The sequence below is a fragment of the Tachypleus tridentatus genome, chromosome 12 (assembly GCF_004210375.1).
Source record: "Tachypleus tridentatus isolate NWPU-2018 chromosome 12, ASM421037v1, whole genome shotgun sequence".
In the NCBI taxonomy this organism is placed as follows: domain Eukaryota; kingdom Metazoa; phylum Arthropoda; class Merostomata; order Xiphosura; family Limulidae; genus Tachypleus; species Tachypleus tridentatus.
In genome coordinates, this window is record NC_134836.1 from 120,924,994 (window position 1) to 120,949,308 (window position 24,315).

At 35.3% G+C, this 24,315-nt stretch overlaps 1 protein-coding gene across 1 annotated transcript in view; it reads left to right on the forward strand.

Moving 5' to 3' along the window:
* The window catches only part of LOC143234535 (dual oxidase-like), a 77,055-nt gene that overhangs the window by 24,473 nt on the left and 28,267 nt on the right, over positions 1-24,315 (forward strand). The window contains exons 6-19 of the mRNA XM_076471963.1: positions 385-551; positions 3,532-3,592; positions 4,882-4,978; positions 5,324-5,402; positions 8,818-8,914; positions 10,063-10,235; positions 13,525-13,700; positions 17,596-17,714; positions 17,893-18,030; positions 19,756-19,860; positions 21,253-21,458; positions 21,763-21,948; positions 22,818-23,037; positions 23,690-23,962. Of these exons, the coding sequence (XP_076328078.1) occupies positions 385-551; positions 3,532-3,592; positions 4,882-4,978; positions 5,324-5,402; positions 8,818-8,914; positions 10,063-10,235; positions 13,525-13,700; positions 17,596-17,714; positions 17,893-18,030; positions 19,756-19,860; positions 21,253-21,458; positions 21,763-21,948; positions 22,818-23,037; positions 23,690-23,962 (2,097 nt within the window). The remainder of the gene's footprint in view (positions 1-384; positions 552-3,531; positions 3,593-4,881; positions 4,979-5,323; positions 5,403-8,817; positions 8,915-10,062; positions 10,236-13,524; positions 13,701-17,595; positions 17,715-17,892; positions 18,031-19,755; positions 19,861-21,252; positions 21,459-21,762; positions 21,949-22,817; positions 23,038-23,689; positions 23,963-24,315) is intronic.

Sequence of the window (24,315 nt, forward strand, 5' to 3'; positions counted from 1 at the left end):
TAGCTAATACTTAGAGGATATCTACTGAACTCTCAAAGTTAAGCCTATCGTATGTTGGTTATAAACTAAACAAGCTACGCAAAAGTAATGTTTTGAAAAAACCTTGCACTGCATTCAGTTCATATTTTCTTCACATTACGAAATTCTTTCGATTATTCAGAATGTAAAATTAATACTCGAATTTAAGACTAAATAAAAGTAACTTGTAAGAGTTTAAGTTGTAACATTTATGTCTGTTAGAGTATTAGTATAACGGTTATGCAAACTGCAAAATTACCCTAATTTATCCAACAGTTTCTTTATTTTTAAATCGAGACTCGTGTAGTTATTTAACGGGTAAATTACTCACGGTATACAAAATCCCTAACTTTAACTATTCCTCAGTTCTTGGAAATGCTCAAACCAACCAGAATCCAGCTCTCTTGACTTTTGGGATTCTTTTCTTCCGCTGGCATAACGTCCTGGCTTCCAGAATCCAGGAAGAACATCCAGAGTGGCCCGACGAAGATGTTTTCCACAGAGCCAGACAATGGGTAATTGCTTCTTTACAAGTAAGTACTATATAAATACCCGTTTTACTCTTGTAAGAAGTTGCTTCACAAACAGGTGACATATTTAGTAGTATTTGTCCCACGTTTTTAATAAGATTGAAGCAAATTTTATTAAGTTTAGTTAGTTGTTGCCAGCACACGTCACCTTGTGACATATTCAGCCAGTATAACTAGTTGTGTTACATATTACGATTTCTAATAACCTGATACGGAGTTAAAATCTAATTTAAATTTCAGTTAATTGAATGTCATATATATCAAATTTGATATTTGCTAACAACATTGATACTGTTTTCTTTATTAATACAAATATATTTTAATATACAAACAATATACAAATAATTTATAACAACGGCTATTATAAATGATTTGTTCACAATAAAATTTACAAACAATACCGAGTCTTCTATCTGATCCGGAACTTCTTTGATATCCTAAAGGGTACTTACACTGACCGAATCAATTTCCAGTTAATGTAGGCACAATTCACTTAACGGGGAAGCTATCAAACTAGCTCTTCGCCGATTCCACGTCAATCACAAGTCGAGTTCTTCACCGCTGAAGTAATGTAATGTATTTGTAATAATACTAACATTCGAAGTTAATCCACTGAAGTAAATAGTTTGTAATGTTCGCTTCGCAATACAGATTTAATAGTATAACTTACATGCTTTTCTAGAACTGAAACAAACGGATATTAAAATTATGTAATACAGTGAAACCTGTCTAAGGCGGAATCGCACGGGACCGAGTAAAATTTCCGGCTTAAGCAGGTTTTCTGGCTTAATCAGGTGAACATGCATTTCCTTAATTATATATATTTGTGAGCGAAACGTTACACTTGCTTGACTCAAGGGAAGTAAGTCGTTTATGGATGAAGCTATACTGTTTCTGCTATATTTATTAGAATAAGAACAAAAATAGACATTCAAAATATACATAAGTATACAAAAGTACACACACTCTTAATAAAATTCATTTTAAGAAAGTGTCCAGTTTCAGCTGTTTCATTTTTTAATGGACTTTCTTATGTGGTTAAAAGAGAACACCAGTTCTACGGCCTTTTCATGAAGTTCATTTTCCACTTCATTTTCCATACAATTTGATAGTATTAATATAACTTAACACTAGTGATGAAGTAGGAATTTCTATTTCCTCACTATCTTTTCCATTTTGTTCATCTTCTGAATCTCTCACACTGTTACCATCTTGAGATTCTATTATAGATTTTAAATCAGTTTGATCAGTTTCTGTTAAAACATTCTTGTCAACGTTCACAGAATCATCTGCATCAATCTTCTCAATCAGAGTTTGGATTTCACTAGAATCATCATAACAAACAACTTCTAAACAATCTCCATCATTATCAAGAATAAATCCACAGTTTTGAAAGCACCTTATTATGTATTTTATTAAATAACTTAAAAATGCAATTGTATCTAACACGTAAATTGTCATTGTCATTTCAGATGCTCTCTTACAGTCATCCACGTTTACAATAATATACTGAAGCATCAGTTTTCTGTATTTCAATTTTATACATTGTATAATTCCATTATCTAGTGGCTGTAGAACTGATGTACATGGAGGTAGAAAGACTAAAGGAACATTTGAATGTTAAACTTTTGGGTGACAAGTTACATTATCTGGGAAAAGTAGAATATTCCTATTTTCTTGTTCCATTCTTTTGTTTAATTTGTTCAAAAATTCCTCGAATATAACACTTGTCATCCACGCTTTATTATTCACTTTCCATTCCACAGGAAGTTGATTCTTAAATTTTTGAAACAGCGTTGATTTTCACTTTTACCCATAACTCATGGTTTCTCTAGTTTTCCATTAGCAAATGCGACCACAAGTACAGTAAATAGTCTTTCAAACAGCGACCTCTGGAATAATGACGGTAGAAATAGGAACAGAATATATTTAACCAATACTTACCGTAACAAAATGTCTGAGAATTTATTAATATTTAAACAAATTATTCAAAAACATTTTTCCTGCCTTACTCAGGTTCTAATCCTACTTGTTGATATGTGAGGTGGGTGAAAGATAGTTTTCCTTCTGCGTTACGCAGGTTCCAACATATAGAGGGCCTTTCATAAGAGAAATTTTTAAGATAACGCTGCAAAATTTTGATACTTCTGGTGTGTAGGGGTTTCCGCCTTAGATGGGTTTTACTGTAGTAGATCCGTCACACACTACATGTGGAATCTAGAGTCGGAATCAGTTCAAGGGGAAGAATCAGATGGAGCTTGTCGGAATGTTCTGTTAGTGTTAAGTGGAAAGTTTATTTGGACAAAATCGAACATTTCAAGACGACATGATAGGAACTGTTACGACAGAGTCGTCTGAAGGAATAACACTTTAGGACTTTTTTTTGACGTTGATTTAATTACCTTAAGTTGAGTGAAGAATCCACGAGAATATATCGGTTAACTTTACTAATAAGGTTTACAACATTCTTTTAAAACGATATTAGTATAAATTATTTATGCACTTAACTACTCATGATTTTGCTATAGGATCTAACAACAACCCCACTAAAGAAACAAAATCTTAAACTCTCTAATTTTCTACCAAATTGCTTAAATGTTTCTTGTTTTTAGTTACATCTGTGTGAAATAATTAGTTTGACGTCAAGTAAATACGACTTGAACTAATACAAACATGACAAACAACTGGGATTGTATGTAAAGTTGTCAATTTTTAACACTGTCGGGACAGACACTTCCTCGTTTCAACAAGGTTCACACCGTGTAAACACATTTCATCGGTTTTGAGAAAACGCAGTTTCGTGGCACCGTATTTGTAATGGTGCTAACTCATTTTCTGCGATGAAGACACTTGCCGATACGAACGAAACTGGAAGCGAGTAGATTAGTATTGCTATTTTTTGTTTGTTTTGTTAATATAAACTTTTTTGCTGAAGATGTTTCCTGCTGTGTGTGAACAAAAAATCTTTTGGTTCTGTTTGCAGAACATCATTATGTATGAATTTCTACCAGCACTACTGGGTGAAGACGTGGCCGAGTACACGGGTGAGTGATTTGTTCGTATGACTTCAACACTAGTGTAGATTAGGGTTAAGTATAATGCGGTTCGTTACGACTCTGCATGGCGGGTGTGGATTAGGGTTAAGTATGATGTTGTTTGTTTATATTTAATGCTCTTAGGTATTTTTTTTATGAACAGTCAGTTATCATATTGTGAAAGAATGTTTGTTTTTGGTAGCAGAAATGGTACTAATTGAGATAAAAATGTTTTGTCTTTTAATATTTTGGAAACCGAAGAAAACGTGACGTTTTAAATGGAAAATTGAATCAGTATAATATTGATTTTATTGGATATTTGGCAACTTTAAACCATTGAGGTTGGAATCACTTGTTTATTCAGTTATTTGACAAGTAAAATGTTTAAATCGGAAAACGTAACTGTGCTTAATTGGATAGGGGGCGACAATACTTAGTTTCCATGTCTTTACTAAATTAAACAGAAAAGGTTAAATTGTATCATGATATAGTGTAGTCATAATTAAGAGGATTGTGGTCATTCTTCAGTTTGATCAAGTGACCTACTACAAAGTCACTTCACGTGTACCACCAGTGACTAAAGTACACTTCATACTTCCAAGATTCAGATCAGATGAAGCGCTCGCTTATTGGATCTCCTAAAAAAAAAAAAAATTGTAGTGGTTTGTGTATCAAGTACGTGTAGAGTTTTGTCACTTAAGTGGAAAAGACGTGTAGCTGGCTCAAGACGTTACAAGTATCTGTATTCCACATGGAGTCTGTATTCTTATTTTGCACTTATGAAGGTTAAAGATAATGTAACTATTTAATGGAACGGCATGTAACATCCTTGGTCCATTCATGCTAGAAATAGTAACACGTTAGGGGCTCTCAACAAGAAGTACTAGCAGATGAGTCTGGTGTTTAGGAGCTCTGGACTTGCGAAATCGAATGCCAACACCTGAGATACCCGTTCTTTCAAAAATTTTTTTTGTGGGGGGGAGACATAATGAACGACCGTTTCCACTTTTATCTAGTAAAGAGTAACCCAACAGGTGCAGTGGGTGGGCCTTCATATTTTGGTTTATTACTTTAAACTAGTGATGCTTAGTGGAGTTAGCCCTCTAGTGGTGAAACTCAAAAAATACTACGTGGTAATATTCCCACACCACATTCTTAAATTGGCACAGAATATTCAACAATATATGTTTTGTAAACCATAGTTTCTAACTATGTGTGTGTAAAAACGGCTCGTTTTTTACATATATTTCTCTACAAGTGGGTTTCCTCGATATCACCAGTTTTTAACTCTGTTACAGGATACAACCTTGACGTTCATCCAGGAATATCCCACGTTTTCCATAGTGCAGCTTTCCGGTTTGGTCACTCTCTAATCCCTCTTGGTCTCTACCGTAGGTAAGATGAGTTGGTTGGCTAACCATATCTTTGTCTAAACGACATGACGAACTAAAATTTGTTATCAAGTGAGGTATTTCTGTGAACAACAGCTGTGATCCGGTAATATCTGTGAAGTTCTACCAAAATATTTAAAGTACAAAACATTTAGGTTTCATAATATTTGTTCAAAATAACTTTTCATTAGTTTTAGTACTTAGTACACGAAGATTGGTTTTTGTTATTATGGAAACCGAAGAGTTAAACCATTTTTACACTTGCTGAATCCGGACGTAGTTATTCTTGACTAGGTTTAACTTAACCCTGTTTTTATTGTTAAATCAGCTTTTATGTGTACATTTTCAGGGACGGACAGTGTAACTACAGGCCTACGGAGAAGGGTTACCCAGCATTGAGGTTGTGTTCCACCTGGTGGGAATCTGACGTAAGTTGTCATAAGGTCTTGTAACAACATTCGACGTGTAGCAGCGTTTGATATGTTTCTGTAACATCTGTTTCTCTTTGTAAAGTAGTTATGTCTAACAGTTTTTCATAATCTCAAGTTGCGAAAATGTTTCAAATTTCTCGATGAGGAGAAACCCACTTGAAATAAAAAATGTCTCTCAGAATGGCTCGTATGAGTAATAACACGTCACTAATAAAGCAGGGAACAACAAGGTTCGACCTTCCTAGGCCATCTCTGTTAATCTGGAGATGACCTGGAAAGGTCGAAACGTTCTCTACTTTATTAGTGAGTGTTAGTACCCATACCAGCCGTTCTGAGAGACAATGTTTAACATTTTCGCCACATGACAAAAAAAAAAAAAATCTTTTTAAAGCTATATAGAAGTGTAAAAAATACATAATGTTTCCAGTTATTTATTAATATAATTTGTTATATTTACAAAATTTAGGTGATAGCAGTAAAGTACTAATTCGTCACAGGTCAATAGTCGTTTGGCAACAGTTGGTGAGTGACGACATAATTGGACATCTATTTCTGGTTGTGTAATAGTAAATTTCAGTGATAATGGTTTTTAATGTTCTATTTGACTGTTAGGGCTGTTCAAAGAAGCGAATGTTTTGGAAGTAGCTTTAATGTAATTTGTACATAAATAATAATTTCAGAATGTGTGTGTGTGTTTTGTGTTTTCCGTTAGTCCTAAGAAATTTAGGATTGTGAATGGGGTACGACGTGGGATGAAAAGTTGTACGATTTCACTTTTATTCCAAAGAATAACGTACTTGGATCAGTGTTATGTTATCACCTACATACTAACTTGTTCCAAAGTTCCTGTCATTCTCGGAAGCAAGGCTGGAAGTCTTCAACTGTTGACTGAGTCCTGCTTTCACACTGTTATGGATGGTTGGAATATTATCAAATCTTTCCTTTTAACATGATTTTTGAGAACAGAAAAAAAAAATCGCACGAGGCAAGATCGTGATAATGCGGGGTGTGTGTGATTGTCAGAGGAATGTTAGATCGTGATAATGCGGGATGTGTGTGATTGTCAGAGGAATGTTAGATCGTGATAATGCGGAGGGTGTGTGTGATTGTCAGAGGAATGTTAGATCGTGATAATGCGGAGGGTGTGTGATTGTCAGAGGAACGTTAGATCGTGATAATGCGGAGGGTGTGTGTGATTGTCAGAGGAACGTTAGATCGTGATAATGCGGGATGTGTGTGATTGTCAGAGGAATGTTAGATCGTGATAATGCGGAGGGTGTGTGATTGTCAGAGGAATGTTAGATCGTGATAATGCGGGATGTGTGCGCTTATCAGAGGAATGTTTTTTTTTTTTTCTAACAACACTTGAAAAGACACAGCAGTTGTGTGAAGGCACATTGTTTTGATGAAGACGCGTGCAGAGTTTTTCAGTTGAAATCCACTGACACGGTCCAAAGGAAATGTCCACTTCATCAGCAAGTTCGGACAGTCAACCGTTGATCACTTCGACGTTTTTTTTCTTTCATCTTAGCGACTGTTTCATCAATCGACGATTCGGTGGTTGCACGCAGAATCCCCTCTACAGCTTCTGTGTTCACTGCTGAACTGTATGCCATATCTCTTGCCCTGGACCATATTGAAGCTGAGCAGTACTCCGACTGCACTATTTATACTGACTCCCTTAGTTCTCTACTGGCCTTGGAATCACTTCACGTTGGCTCACACCCTGTTCTCACTGATATTCAAAACCGACTGGCCCATTTCTCATTAACATCTACTTCTATCCAGTTTTTCTGGATACCAGGCCATGTTGGTATTCACGGGAACGAGCTTGCAGACACGGCAGCTAAATCTGTCTGCTCTGGAACTATCACCATTGTGCCTATTCCATACATGGACTATGGTCCTGTATTCAAGGCTTGGCTCCGTGCCAGCTGACAGTCCACTTGGAGTGAGGAACGTGACAACAAGCTTTTTCAAATGAAACCCTATACTTTGGCCATCTATCTTCCGTATGGTTCGGAAGGAGGAAGTTGTTCTAACTGGACTACACATTGGTCACAGTTTTTTAACTCATCGTTTTCTTTTATCTGGAACTGATCCACCAGTGTGTAGTTTGTGTAACACTCAAATCACTGTAAGCCACATTTTACTTTCCTGCCATCGTTACGACTCTCAACGACGGCACTATTTTAAACATGTTCTGTCCCAGGGTTTGTCCATAACATTAGACAGTGTTATTGATGGTGGTGACACTGTCCACCTTGATAACGTTTTTAGTTTTTTTAACAGCCATTAATCTTTTTAATGTCATTTAAGTGTTTTATATTTATTCATTGCACCTTTTTAATTGTGGTTCCCTTTTCAGAGTCTCATTCTCTCTAGTTCAATTTGACATTGAACAATGGCCAGAACATTAAATAACTCGACACCAGGACTGGAAAGGCCAACTTCAGGTGACTAACGCTGCTGTTTGAACTGCCCGTTAGTCGTCCTGGCGAGTTGTTATTACACTTTTGCTGCATGTCTTTTAACACTTTTCTTATTTTACCTTTTGATAATGGCTGTTATGACAACATAACCCAGAACTGGAAAGGCCAACTACAGGTGACTGACGGTGGTTCTTGAACTTACCTGTTAGTCTTCCTGGCAGGTTATGATCATTACCATTCTGCTACAGGAAGTCCTTTACAACTTCTCTTACTCTGGTTTCTCTCTTAACATTGTAGACTAGGTGTCAACATTGGGTTTATACTTTTTCTGTTTTTCAATGATGTTTTGTTTTACCTTCATTTCCTTTTATGTATTTTACTACATTTACTTTATTTTTACCTTTTTACTGGATGTTTGGCGCAGATAGCCTAGCTGCTTTGTGCCATAAAACACTAAATCAATCAATCAATCAAATCAATCGACGATGTCAACGATCGCCCAGAACGTGGGTCATCTTTATCCACTGAAGCAGTAATCACCAAAGGCAATGAACATTTTGAGGACTCCTGTTCTTCCTTTACCATTTTTCACACACAACTTGATACAAACACGTTGTTCTTGTATGTCCATTTTTTATGACGACAGTGGCAAGAGATTCGTCTGTCTTTGGACACGTTTCTCACAACACGGGTATAAGGTCTGGAGAAATGACGTATTGGTGGAGTTGATCACTGTGTACTTTGTACACACTTCAGCGAAGCTCGCTGCTTCTATACTGGCACCTGTAACAGAAGTCTTAATGTTTTGATCAGACCTCGTATAATACAGTAACTTCGTGCATTTAGTGAAAATAGTTTTTTTTCTAAGCAAACTGTTTTAACGTCTGTTAACTCTCGTGCTATTAAACACATTCAAGTGAACGACCAGTATCACAGTTAAACTTCGAATGCCAAATGCAACGATTTTTTTCTGTTTTTAGGTCATTGTCCCAGAAACGGGAATAGAAGAGATTCTTATGGGATTAGCCTCGCAACTTGGAGAAAGAGAAGACGAAGTTCTTTGTTCTGACCTCAGAGGTGATTATTACGCTGTTATGACGTCATATACAAACGTTTTCTGTGTAAACTACGCTAAATTTATTTATTTATAGTCGGTGAAAGATTAGCTTCATTTGCTTATTTCCAGTCTGGTGATTTGTTTGTATTTAAGTATAAATTCACACAATGGGCTAACAGTACTATGGCCACCACTGGCATCGAAATATTGGTTTCTAACGTTGCAAGTCCGCAAACGTAACGTTGTGTCATTGGAATTGTCCAGTCTGAAGTGTAGGTTTGTGGCAGAGCGGGCACATAGTACTAGAAATGGAATTTCGATACACGTTTGTAAGAATGTGTTCAGGCCACCGAAAAGAAGGGGCGTGGTCTGACTTGTTCTTTTTGCGACTTTAAAAATAGTACCCGGAACTAACAACGGACACCAGTATTATTTATTCAGGCTCGTAACTGACAGCTGTTTTGGTTTGACACCATCTTTTATCACTGTTATATAATACTGGTTATCTTGTGTTGGTACTACTTTCTTTCGCGCATGCAGAGAAAGTTAGTTTGTTATCAGGTAGCAGTTGAAACTGATTAGATGAGTTTGTAGCCAATTCTAGAGTAAGTTAATTGATTTCTAGAAAACGGGGATAAATGCTGTTCAAACAAGCCTAATTGTATCACTTTAATTTCTAAGAATAATCTATAATTTGTATTGTTTGTATGAAGGTATTTGAAAGTGATTGCAACTGGGATTCAAGCACTGAATTTGTTAGGCTTGAATCTACTTTTTGTTTTCAGTGACATTTTAAGTCACTGTCCAGCAATCCTGTAATTTGTTTTTTAATCGTGTCCAGTAGACCTGAGTTGTTCTGCAGCTACTAATGACAATAAATTGTATAACGAATTCTGTGGTTTGTTTTTTAATCGTGTCCAGCAGACCTGAGTTGTTCTGCAGCTACTAATGACAATAAATTGTATAACGAATTCTGTGGTTTGTTTAGGGGTTTAGTGATAATTCTGTTTCTATTCAAGTTTAATAACCCGCCTTATGTTTCGAATTTCTCGTCATATCAAATTAACGTAAACATGCAGACTGTGTATATAGGTTAATGGAATCCACTAACTAACTTTGTTATACGTTAGAAATGGGAATAGAACACTTGATAAATTTTCTGTTCTAGACAACTTGTTTGGTCCTCTCCACTTTACCCGTCGTGATCTTGGAGCTATTGACATCATGAGTGGTCGAGACAGCGGAGTCCCGGACTACAATACCGTTCGGATGGTCTACCAGCTTCCCCCTATATCCTCGTGGACCGAAATAAATCCTAACGTGTTCAAGAAACGACCTAATGTAAGACTTGTTTCTTAAAAAACAGATTAGTAGCAGTAACTGTACACAGTGTAAAGAATAACTGTCTTTATAAGACGGCCATCAATTGAACCTTAATATATTTAATCTGTTTTAAAAGTTATATAAATAGCTATAAAATATTGTTTGTTATAAAATGAAAACAAAAAACTTGCAGCTATGTAAATAAGGCTTAGCAAGGTGTTAAATGTAAATAAGGCTTAGCAAGGTGTTAAATGTGAATAAGGCTTAGCAAGGTGTTAAATGTAAATAAGGCTTAGCAAGGTGTTAAATGTAAATAAGGCTTAGCAAGGTGTTAAATGTGAATAAGGCTTAGCAAGGTGTTAAATGTAAATAAGGCTTAGCAAGGTGTTAAATGTAAATAAGGTGTTAGCAAAGGTGTTAAATGTAAATAAGGCTTAGCAAGGTGTTAAATGTAATAAGGCTTAGCAGGTGTTAAATGTGAATAAGGCTTAGCAAGGTGTTAAATGTGAATAAGGCTTAGCAAGGTGTTAAATGTAAAGGTGTTAACAACGACGAATATATATAACTTAAAACAAACATTTGTTTGAATTTTTAATTTTGCACCGAAATTTTAGTGAAACAAATTCCGTAGATGGCATTAAAAGTTTACTCTTTGATTCGTTACTCACACTGCACTTGATTAGTTTAGGCCTCACTTGTGCTTTAGAGGGAGAATTGAAGAATCATTTAGGCCTCTCATTATGCTAGGATATTAGCAATCTGGTATCCGAAGAAATGCTTCACCGGAAAAATTACAACTGAAATGAAAACCCTCCCATAGAACTATATATATAGTCCCTAAAGACCATAAACAAATTTACCTTTGAAAATGTACAATGTTCAGCGTATGACTACAACAGAAACCAGAGTTACTAGATGAACTGTTTAAACCATGTTTAAGGTTCTATCACACTTAACCAATACTAAAGATATCAGTATGCGCTGACTCAATTTTACTTTCCTCAGAGGTAATCGCCTTGTACGATCCATACCCATGAAAGAAGATATAGACAGTATCACTAACTTCACATCTTCATTAGTAGACACCATCCATACAATGCTTAATCACACACTCTCTCTCTCTCTCTCTCTCTCTCTGGTGCTTGGGTACATATATTTTGTATACACCAGACCTCTTCCTCCTTCCATTACATTGTTGGAATGGAATGATAAACATGTAGTAATATCAACTTTAGACTGGACCTTTTCAGGACAATGTCCATTTATATATTTTTTAAGTCTAGTACGTAGGTGGCTGTTTATTTTTAGCACTATTTTATTAATTATTATTACTTAAATTTGATTTTATCTAAAGATCAGATGTACAAATTTATCGGGGAAAGGTGTTGGAAGCAATAGCACTCTGGATATTGGTATGTAATACTGTGAATTTATCCATGTTTAACAGAGTTCGTGATGTATGTTGACATTTGTGGTAGGTATTTTTCAATGTTTTTCATAGTTAACAATGCTTAATTTTGTTCTATACAATATTTTTTAAGTTTGGTAACACTTTCTACAAACAAAAGAAATGATTAACAATGACTGATAAAGCAGTAGTGAAACTTGCCATATTGTTGATGCAAACACTGGAAACCCAAAGCCTTTGACACGTACAAATAAAAACAGGTTTTAATACAAGTGTTGTTCAGATACGTCAATGATGTACTTCAAATTGTGGAATCGTGGAAAAGAAACCCTACCACAGATGTAATATTCCACCCATCAGTCAAGTTCACCCTAAAAGTACCCAACGCAGAAAGATTTTTAGGGTTGCGTCTGAGAACGTTAAGTATCCAAGTCTGACAGATTTGGAGCTTCATATCTTACAAATAATGTAAGAAACCAACATTTCTCAAAACGAATTAAAAGGGAAACCGTAATAGAACTAAATGTAATAAATATAAACTACTACTTCGTTATGTGTCATACAGACAACACAAAATTATTTTAAAACACTACTATTACCAAATGGATACCCCGAATATCACGTCAACAATGTTTTCAAATCACAAAAACATTACAACAGCAACGGACCTTAAAAGATGAAAACATTGACGAAAACGTCCGTGATGAGCACTCCTTGCATAAACACGATCACAACGAAGATTCGAGAAGCTATTAAATAAACAATTCCAATTGGCAATCAACATAACAAACGCATAACACAAACACCAGATAAAACGCTGAAAGAACTTGTTATACACTATCCATTCTCACAAACAGTATCAAAAACTACAGCTACATTAGATAAAACAAGCAGGAGAAATGTGTCGCATCAAAAACGTGTTCACAAATCATTTGTAATCCACGTGAAGACGTCTATATACGAGAAGCCAAAGACCTTTTTGCACGCGCATCTCAGCATACATCAGTGCCATATATACACAAATGACCAACGTAAAACTGCCTCAACAGAAAACTTTCAATATGAAGATGGAAACCCATACGCAGAAAACCCAAACCCATTTAAAATATCTATCTTACAGAAAAACAAATATATTAAAGAGAGATAGTACATAGAAGGTATATTAATTAACTGAAAAACTCCAACAATTAACAGACAATGGACGGTACGTGTTACTAAACCACACCATTCATAAAACAACGCATTGTCCTTCATGCACTTAACACTGTTCACTTACATACTCTGGAGTATCGCACATTTATTATGTTGTTAACACTAATAGTAAGGTATGGATCCTTAATTTTTATTATTTCTTAGCAGCTTCTAATTTCTGTTTGTGTGCTTCCAGTTAATCGTAAAACGTGTTTCTCTAATTTAAGTAATATCATGTCTTTATATAGCTACGTATAACTATACTATAGTATTAGAACAATACTGAAACAATAATAATGCATTGTTAAACGCACGTAACGATAGACTCGTGAAATATAACATTACAATTTTTATAACTTAACGATTATTCTATTATCAAACAATATTAATCCTAATGAAGCCGTAAAGGCGAAACGTTTGTTTAAATGAAAATATATTTTGTATTTATCTGAAATATAGTTGTTTTTTAAACTTTTATCAAGATATGTAAATCCCTCTAATTTGAGCAACAAATTTTGAAAGACGACAAACTTGTATCAACAGTTCTCATTTAGAACGAGTAAAACTTGAGTATTAATATAATTGTTTGTCGTTACAATTATTATTGGATGAACGTTTCTATATCACGACGTTTTTCAATGGTTAACCTAACATCACGTGACTACTTAATAAAAACAAAATGTCGGATACTTTTTAAAATTATTTCAGCTAAGTCAGGAGCTTGACAAATTATACGGCAGTGTGGATAAGCTTGACTTGTTTGTTGGTGGCATGCTGGAGACTGAACCAGGAAGACCAGGGCCACTGTTCGCTAAGATCATAATGGAGCAGTTCCAGAACATTCGAAAAGCAGATCGTTTCTGGTTCGAAAATGAAAGAAATGGGTAATGATATATGTTTTCATCTGGATTTGGGTTGGCCAGTATTACTTAGCGTCATATTATTTACCACTAAATGTTCGTAATATGTTAAGTTGATTCTTTAAGAAGTGGACCAACTCGACTTAAATCTGAAATCCAGTATTAAGGAAATAAAGCTAATACATGAAAAGGAAACAGAGCAAAAAAAAATAAATGCTTATAGAAAGTGTAATCCCTCTAACGGGGAAAAATATTAAAAAAAAATACAAAACTTACACCATTTACAGTATTATCAAAATTATCGTTATAATACAAATAGTAAATCGTATATCTAATATTTAATGTTTTTATGAGTTATTTTATCTCATAATAATAATAATAATAATAATAATAATATGTTGCTTTATTTATTTGAAATGGTAGATCAACATCAATTCTTGTGTAATGACTTTCCTTTGTTATTTTAAGTGTTAATGGCTGGGTATATTACTTTTATATTTAGAATAAAATATTAACGTATTCACACCTCAAAATCAAAATGATTAGAAATCAGATACTCAACCATAATTAAATAAACTAAACATTTTCTTACAATATTTAGGGATTATTTTAATGGGGATATTTTCATAGATTTTTCCCTTTTATAAATATTCACTTGCATATTGTTGTTTTCATTCAAAACACCCGCTTTCTTCTCTGAAAGTTTTTCATATTTTGAAGCAGTTTTTCAGAAAGAGGGAGGGGTCTATTGGTAAATGTTCTAACTGTTGGTGTTTGATATTTCCTGGTTTTATTGACGTTACGTGAAGTGTATACTGTTGTTTCCCACTGTAATGATTAAATTAGTAAAATTACCTTCTTGAATCAGTTCAGGAGTTGCCATGGTTACTCTGTCGCATTTTGTGGTTTATAAGACGCACCCTAATATTGGAAGTTGTATTTTTACACAAGAAATTGAGGTAGAATAACAACTGATTCACAGTAACAAAACCTAACCACATCTCTGATTAACAACTTTTAGTACCCAAACAATAACACTTGATAAAAATACGTAGATATTTCTAATACTGAAATGTTTCGAAATACAACAGTTTGAGGAATAATTGGAAAACAAGTTTAATTCTTCATTCTTCTTCGAACCCAATAAAATGACCACTTTGGTCATCTTTCCAACAATCACTACCAGCATCGATACTGTCAGAAAACAGTGGTGTCACTCCACTTGATTAGGTCATCTTCTTGCATTACTGATACCGTATTTCTTGAAGGACTTAATGATTGTCTGATTTAGTTTTTCATACAGCCAGTGGGTGTAAATCTACGTGTGCCCTTTATCCACTGACTCCTTTCTTTCCTCAAGTTTTGAATGGTTTGTTACTCTATATATCCAATGATTGTAGTTGGGATGTCAAACTTTCTGGACTGACAGCAATTTGTGTTTTCTGTTTCTTAGTCGTCTTGAGTTTATGAGCATTAAACTGGTCTCCCAAACGGAACTGGTTTTCTTTTCCAGACTTATTGAAGTCAAAGTCTTCATAGTAATTGTCTTCATAGTATTTATTCATCTACCCTTCCTGGTAAACACAACTTCTTGCTGAATTTTGTCCTTTGGCAAAATTTTTCGTTTAAAACCACAAGTTTTGTCTTATCAACACAGCATCACAGAATTCCTATATAATGACATTTTTTATTCCCAGATGTCTTAAGTCAGGTTTTGTACCAAGCATCTACAGGGTTTTATTGGTTTGGCTCATAATTTGTTTGTTTCCTGGTATTGATAACAAACTTGTGAAATTTTAAGATCTTGATTTCATATTCATCTAGCATTCTCTGGGTGACCTATGTGCAGATCAACATGGCCAATCCTTCTTTCATGAATCTGTAAAACTAGCTTGGAGTTCGTAAAACAAAATCAGTCTTTTTTTTTTTTTTGTCCTGGTTTCATTCACACACATTTTCGTCAACATAGGATTACCACGCTTTTTTACATTCAGCACCCAATCCTTAACTTCTAGTTCTGACCATATTGTCAACATAGTATTACCACGTTTTTACATTCAGTACCCAATCTTTAACTTCTAGTTCTGACCATATCGTCAACATAGGATTACCACGCTTTTTTACATTCAGTACCCAATCTTTAACTTCTAGTTCTGACCATATTGTCAACATAGGATTACCACGCTTTTTTACATTCAGTACCCAATCTTTAACTTCTAGTTCTGACCATATTGTTAACATAGGATTACCAAGCTTTTTTACATTCAGCACCCAATCCTTAACTTCTAGTTCTGACCATATTGTCAACATAGTATTACCACGCTTTTTTACATTCAGTACCCAATCTTTAACTTCTAGTTCTGACCATATCGTCAACATAGGATTACCACGCTTTTTTACATTCAGTACCCAATCTTTAACTTCTAGTTCTGACCATATTGTCAACATAGTATTACCACGCTTTTTTACATTCAGTACCCAATCTTTAACTTCTAGTTCTGACCATATCGTCAACATAGGATTACCACGCTTTTTTACATTCAGTACCCAATCTTTAACTTCTAGTTCTGACCATATTGTCAACATAGGATTACCACGCTTTTTTACATTCAGCACCCAATCTTCAACTTCCAGTTCTGACCATATTGTTAACATAGGATTACCATGTTTTTTACATTCAGCACCCAATCTTTAACTTCTAGTCCTGACCATATTGTTAACATAGGATTACCACGCTTTTTTACATTCAGCACCCAATCTTCAACTTCCAGTTCTGACCATATTGTTAACATAGGATTACCACGCTTTTTTACATTCAGCACCCAATCTTTAACTTCTAGTTCTGACCATATTGTCAACATTGCTGATTTTTAATGAAGGTTTTGTTTGCTTTTTTGAGAGGTCCTCAGTTCTTTCTCTTGCTTACGCCAGGCTTTAATCATTTTCTTGGTAGAATGTGGCCCAAATTCCCTCTCTAAAGCTCTGTTAACATGTATTTTGGCAAAATAAACTACGCGTAATTTATAACGAACAGTGTAAGTATGTCTGCTATTAAAATTTATCGTGCTACAAGCGTTATCACGAATCCAAAATTCAAAATTTACCGCAGTGTGGTAGAAATGGTCCCTATACCATTGCTTTCCTGTTAACATAGACAAATTAAAACAAAATGATCTCGGTATTATGTGGAACGAAATAGGTTAGGCCTAAGCTGAATATCAACCTTCAATGTACAACACGTTTATTTATTTTATGGTGGATGTTATAAGCTGCAGAATACGGTAATTGTAATTTTGTTAGGCCCGTGTGTTAAGTTTGAAATCTTCGTTATTGGCATGTACTTTTCACTTTTCCAATTCTGGACTTCTAAAGATTATTTTTGAGAATTAATAGATACACTTTCAGAAAGTGTTCAAATATATATCGGTTTCTGATTTCCTTCATCTGCAACAATAACTTAAGGGCCTGAATGGAATTATTATGAAATATTTCGTGTAAGCCTAAATTAGTTGGTTAGTATATTATTTGCCTCGATGAAATCGTAATGGCAAAATGCTGGCTTTAATAAAACCACTTAAGTTTGTTTTTTTTTCTTTTAAACAAGGTCTATTTGATTCTGTATAGTATCGACAATTCTTATATTGGTATTTATTCCAACCCTTCCTCAGCTTGTTGTAGTGTTTGGTTACATTATAAAGTTTGTAGTTTTAAAAGGATCTCTTTAAACGATCCTTAATGCTGCTGTATTTCATTTCTGGACTTTATTCCTGTAAATCTGATTCTTTTTGTGCTAAATATATATAACTATACTCACGAGCAGACAGACATCTTTGTCTTAAACGAGTATCTTGTTCGAGATTAGCTTTAAGTATCAACATTGTGAGCGAATTCTTGGTAACTTGTGTTTTATACATTTAAGGATTTTTACATCGGAAGAAGTTCAGAAAATTCGAGAAATCCACTTGTATGACATCATAATCAACTGCACTGACATTCAACCCGGTCATATTCAAGAACATGTTTTCACGTGGGCAGAAGGTGAGTTGACCCTTACGCAGTGTTTTTACGTGAGCTCGAGGCGAGTCGATCATCAGATAGCACGACGTGTTTTGTGTTTTATATAGTTTTATCGAACTTTGCATTTTCGAGTTTTCTTGTAAGTGAAGTATCGAGTGATCTTTTCTGTTAAGTTCTAATATCAGACGTTTATTCACAGGTGACCCCTGTCCACAGCCGATGCAACTTAACAGTTCTGATCTCGGACCCTGCATCTTCGTGGATGGCTATGACTATTTTCGCGGCAGCGAAGTAGCTTTCATTTTTACATGTATTGCATTGGCATTCATACCAATTAGTAAGTATTACAGTCGTGTAATATAGTTAACAGGGCTGACTAAAACTACGGCTTTTTTTTGTTGTTTTTTTAATTTCGCGCAAAGGTACACGAGGGTCATCTGCGCTAGCAATTCCTAATCTAGTGGTGTGAGACAACAGGGAAGGTAGCTAGCTAGTCATCACCACCTACCGCCATCTTTTGGGCTACTCTTTTACCAACGAATAGTTGGATTGATCGTCACATTATAACGCCCCCACTGGCTGAAAGGGCGAGCATGTTTGGTGAGACAGGGATTCAAACCCGCGACCCTCAGATTACCCTTTTTGGTTATGCATGGTCGTAGTTTCGTCGATCTTCAATCTGAATACCAGCTACCTTCCATCTAGTCTCGCACGGCTGAAGATAGCGCAGATAGTCCTCATGTAACCTTGTGCAAAATCAAAAAACAAAAACTAGTTCGAAACGCCATCCTTTCCAAGTATTAAAAACAACTTTGTTTAACGTGTTACGCAATTTTGATAATTTTGTCACCTGTACTGTTAAGTATATACTTCTGATATAGTCACGTAGTCATCAGCGTTGCTGTCCAAACTATTAGTTTTCATTGTTGGAGCCACCGTGGAAATAACCGACAATTACTTGTTTGTTTTGGAATTTCGCACAAAGCTACTCGAGGGCTATCTGTGCTAGCCGTCCCTAATTTAGCAGTGTAAGACTAGAGGGAAGGCAGCTAGTCATCACCACCCACCGCCAATCTTGGGCTACTCTTTTACCAACGAACAGTGGGATTGACCGTAACATTATAACGCCCCCACGGCTGGGAGGGCGAGCATGTTTGGCGCGACTTGGGCGCGAACCCGCGACCCTCAGATTACGAAGCGCACGCCTTAACGCGCTAGGCCATGCCAGGCCTACCGACAATTACTAACGTATTCTTCTGTTTATAATAACTTCATTATTAAGAAGATTGCTTGGATTTCAGCTTGAAATATTTAATTATAAACAAACTGTAAAAATAATTGATTTAGATAAGGAAAGATACGTTCGTTTTTGTTTTGTTTTTATAACATTTAACTCGATGTGAGTTAGAATATCGAAGTTAAGTGCTAAACTTGTTTAATTTTTTTAAAGCCAGTTGTGGGTGATGCTTAGCACACGTGGTTTACTACTTGTCAACCGAAATGAAATACACTTGATGTAGGCTTCATTATTTATTATTATTTTTGATATTGTTGTTTGTCGGGCATTGAGGTTATCATATTCCAATGAAAAAAAAATAGTCGGGTGCATGTCGTTTGGGTAGAGGCCCGGCATGGCCAGGTGGGTAAAGGCGTTCGACTCATAATCCGAGGGTCGCGAGTTCAAATCCCCATCGCACCAAACATGCTTGCCCTTTCAGCCGTGAGAGCGTTATAATGTGACTATTCGTTAGTAAAAGAGTAGCCTAAGAGTTGGCGGTTGGTGGTGATGACTAGCTGCCTTCCTTCTTGTCTTATACTGCTAAATTAGGGACAACTAGCGCAGATAGGCCTAGTGTAGCTTTGCGCGAAGTTGCAAAACAAACAAACGTTGGGGTAGAACAGATGAAAGTTATCGAAGTTTGATGCGAGACATCGGACAGAAAACACGGATGTGACGTAAAGATCACCCAAAATACAACGCTTGTGAGAATTTATGTATTTTAAATTTCATCTTGTTGTAAAATAAGGTGTAATTGCTCGATTTTTTTTTTTTTTTTTTCAGTCTGTGCTGGCCTGGGCTACGCCGTCATTAAAATTCAAAATCGCATCAGGAGGAGATGTCGAACCCTAATGGTAGATAAAAGGAAGAATGGCTACAAACGATTTTGTAAGTTAGCATGATGGACCTCCATCTTTTTAACTTTTTTTTTTTTTTAAATTACACCAGTTTACTTATAACCACTACCTGTCTTCACATTAATTTTTAGCGGATTTCACGATGTAGTACGATGGTTATTTATTAAAACAGTGAATGTAACTTTTGAGGAAATTTGAGGTATGTTTTTGTTTTATTTATTTATTAAAATGACATTTGTATATATTCACAACTTTTTCGGTGGGACACGATCCCTTGTTTAGGAAACACGAAACTAGACTATCACTTATACTAAATTTACGTTAAACATTCCATGACGAGTGCGTGCTCATGAGACCAAGGGGTACTAGTCCTTCCCCTTTCTCCCAGATTCCTCAACACAATCTTTGAATAATCGAAGAAATCTTCGAAATTATCCAAAAATTAATTTTAAAACTGGACGAAGTTCAGTGTGTAGTAACCATGAAATTGTATGTTAAATCTATCTACTTTTATCGTTCAAATTTAGTATTCCCCCACCACCTCATATCAGTAATGAACGAACACCATGTTACCTATTACTGGACTGAAGGTGATGTAATGTATCTCCTTGTTGTTTCCTACACTTCACATTCGAAACATTGTTTTTATAAACATATTGGTCGTATTATATTAATGCAAGCTCAACTCTGTTAAGATTTGTAGGCCTAATTGATGTGAGCTCAACTCTGTCAAGATTTGTAGGCCTAATTGATGTGAGCTCAACTCTGTCAAGATTTGTAGGCCTAATTGATGTGAGCTCAACTTTGTCAAGATTTTTGTAGGCCTAGTAGTCTTTATAAAAAATTAAAAATAAAAAAATGCTTTATTACAGCAGCTATTTCGTTTTTACTTATAGGTTGTTTAAAACTGATTCCAATTGAACGGCGTGTAAGCATTTTGTCTTGCGCATGTCGCTGCCAAAGAAATCTCTTGTTCAAAATTATAAATCGTGAGAAACAAAAGTGGGATTATTGGCTTTTATTGTGCAGTTCTTGTCGATACGTATGCATACAAACTTTATTAGGCAACGTTTCGCATTGCGTGTGAAGTGTGGTATTTAACAGTGGAATCGAGATTTATTGTTTGACACAGTGTTAAAGATCTTTATATAACAATGATATTATTGTTAACTAACAATGAAAGTGGGAAAAAAATCAAATACAAGTTATGAATCAACATATTATTTGTATTACAGCTGTGCCGTTCTGAAAATTTCATAGTCCGTATTTTGTATCAGAAGTTTACTCTCGTAAATATATAACCTGAAAATATTAAACATGCTTAATCGTCTAAGAATAACAAATTATTTAAGGTAGAAAGAATGTACACACACATATCGCTTTAACACTCTGTATTTAAAAATAACAATATTTGATATTTTAGATGTGAAGGAATGGGTAAATCAACATTACAAGCGCTTGGTGAAGTTAAAAATCGGACCAGATGATACAATTTATGCAATCAACCGCAAGGGGGAAATATTGCGAAAGGTGGATTTTAAAAATATGAAATCTTTGGTTGTTGAGATTTCTCGGGAGTCTAGGAAGAAGCCACTGGTTCTGATTCGATGTCCACGTGAACACGACTTTGTAAGATTTCCGTGTATAACGTTTTTTTTTTTTTTAAGTATTTATGTTAAACCATTGTTAGTTATAAATTGTAAAAAAAGTCTACAATTCCTAATAATTAAACTACTGCTAAGATTATTTGTAGGTGAACAATAAAAGCATCTAATGAAACTGATAAATAACCTCGTTGTCACCATTGTTAACGAGTTGTGAGGATAACTTAGGTGCTAAAATTTCGGGATTAACACTAAGTCAGTGGTTGTTAACGGAGATTCTTGAACGTCAGCAAAAGATTTGTTGTCACTTCCATGATTTCAATTTGCAGGTCTTGCAATTTGAAAACGAAAATCTGAGAAAGAAGTTCTTGCATAAATTGGAAACATTTATTCACACACACAACAAAAGCCTAGAGTTCATCTACACCCCCAGGGACACATTGTTGACCAATGCCGAGACCAAGGAGAAGAGACAGAGTCGGCTAGAACACTTCTTCAGAGAAGCGTATACACTGGTACGTAACCACTTCTGTATAACTCGTAACCACTTCTGTATAACTCTCTATAGGAATTAGATTTCTCTCTCTTCGTTTTGACCTGACCAAAAGTTTGTGTGGAAATGAACGTGTCCGAATTATGAACCCGATCTGTTGCCACAGAAACAAAGATTCATATTTTGGAGTGTGTCCCCCTTATAAAAAGTGGTGAAAAAAGTGGTTCAAACAGTAGTTGAAGTTTATGGGGAAGGGGTGCTATTAACTAATTACTTCCAGTCTGTCTATTTAAAATTTGGTATTCTGTGCAAAAATATCCCCCCCCTAAAAGAAAAACAAGCTTTTGAGAAATCTGTCTTTAAATCCTGGAAAATATTTTCACGAACAAACAAAATGACAAAATAATTTGAGATTATTTCTTCTTATAACGCGCTCCTAGGTAGTCTGTGGTCATTTATATATATGAAGTTAGGTGTATTAAAAATATGTCCACAGAACATTTAATGATGTCTCTTCAAAGCTAGGATATTTACTACAACACCATATGAACAATTTGTACAGTTATGTTAGGTTCGACAACTAAAATTGTGAAGTTTTGGAAGAAGTCGGAAAAATATTGATATATTCTATTAACTGTTGCCTTTTATAAGTTTGTGGAGATTTTGTAGATGGTTCATCTTTGATAATTTCTTTTAACTTCCTATAATTCTTTAGTAGGAATATTAAACACTAAGCCTAAGGAAATGTCCCATTTATTCGCTGTTAAATTACAAATTAGGTACATGTGAACCTGGTATGTGATAACTGCCATCACCTACAGTAAAACTAATTTAAGCTAATTCATGATTAAACTTTTTTTTATAATTTAAACACTTGTTACACGTTTCAAGGCGATTGGTCTCAAACCTGGAGAAAAAATGAACGAGGAAACCAATAGAGACGTTGTCGCTGTTATGCGGATAGCACTTTCGAGGAAAGAGTTTGCAGAAGCTTTGGGGATGAAACCGGATAGTTTGTTTGTTAAGTTGATGTTCAACTGCGTGGATAAAGACAAAAATGGAAGGATCAGTTTTCAAGAGTTCTTGGACACTGTCTTGTTGATCTCAAAAGGTAAGATTACCACTAAGAACATCATTACATAAACGTAACTTGTGCTGAGATAACGCCTTGTTTTCAAAAGGTTGTAATGACATTTAGACTGTAGCCGTACATAAACGTGGTTTACAATAAATACAAGACCAAAAAAGCTGTTTGACCAGATGAAAAAGATGTAACTTCTATTGAGATTTAATAAGTAACGGACAGCTAAGAGTTGAATGTTTAATTTCTTGTTAATGACACGACGAACTTTTTGTGTGTTATTTGATAAATTTATCGATAACAAAGATTCTTTATAATTACCAGACCTCCGTATTGGTTCTGTTTGAAATTCCAAATGAAAACGTACTTCTTTGGTGGAATCCGGTACTGAGTTTTATGGCTGGCTCTTGGAGTGGGCGATGAGTGCCCTCGCGCAGGGCGCACACCCAAAGGGGGCGGCAAGTGAAAAGTTAGAACTGGCTACAGTTTGTCTATGACAAACTCTTCTGGACTTCGTTATTTGGTATTGATTGATAGTTCGATTTGAATGGTTCACGAAGAGAACGCGATGTACCTATATGTTACATAAGTGTTTCTCCATTGTATGTGGTTATTGTTGTTGTACTGTCTGTTTTTTCCATCTCAATGAGTGTTTATGAAGAGAAAATCTTGTTACTTGCAGGCAAAACGGAAGATAAACTACGAATAATTTTCCAAATGTTTGACGAGGACGGAGATGGCCTTATCGACAAGGATGAGGTGATGAAGATGCTGAGATCCCTGGTGGATATAGCTAAAACTAAATCCTTGACAGAGAAACAAGTGTCGGACACAATCGCAGGAATGTTTGCAGAAGCTGGATTAGACAACAAACAGAAACTCGACTATAACGACTTTAAGGCCATGATGAGTGAATACAGAGGAGATTTGATATCCATTGGTTTGGACTTCAAAGGTGCTTACGTTACGAAACAAGTAATGGTGTGTACTTGTATAGGTGCAGCGAAAGACACCACTGAGGCCACAACTAATAAGGTTTCGTTGAAACCAATTTTGTAACAAAGTTTAAAAATGAACTAAATTCTGGTTTCATTGGGAGAGGGAAACTCGTAAGTTATTCTTCAGAATCAGTAAATACCCAATGCACCAGTAAAACACTTATTTCCAAGCTTTGACGCTTCTGTGTCGTTTTTGGCCTCAGGCCAAACTGTAAAATTTTATCACTATGTTCATTTACTTTCGAATTAAAAAGTAGACGTGAAAAATAGAAATTTGGATTTCTTGTTTTCCACAAATTGCTACCAAAGA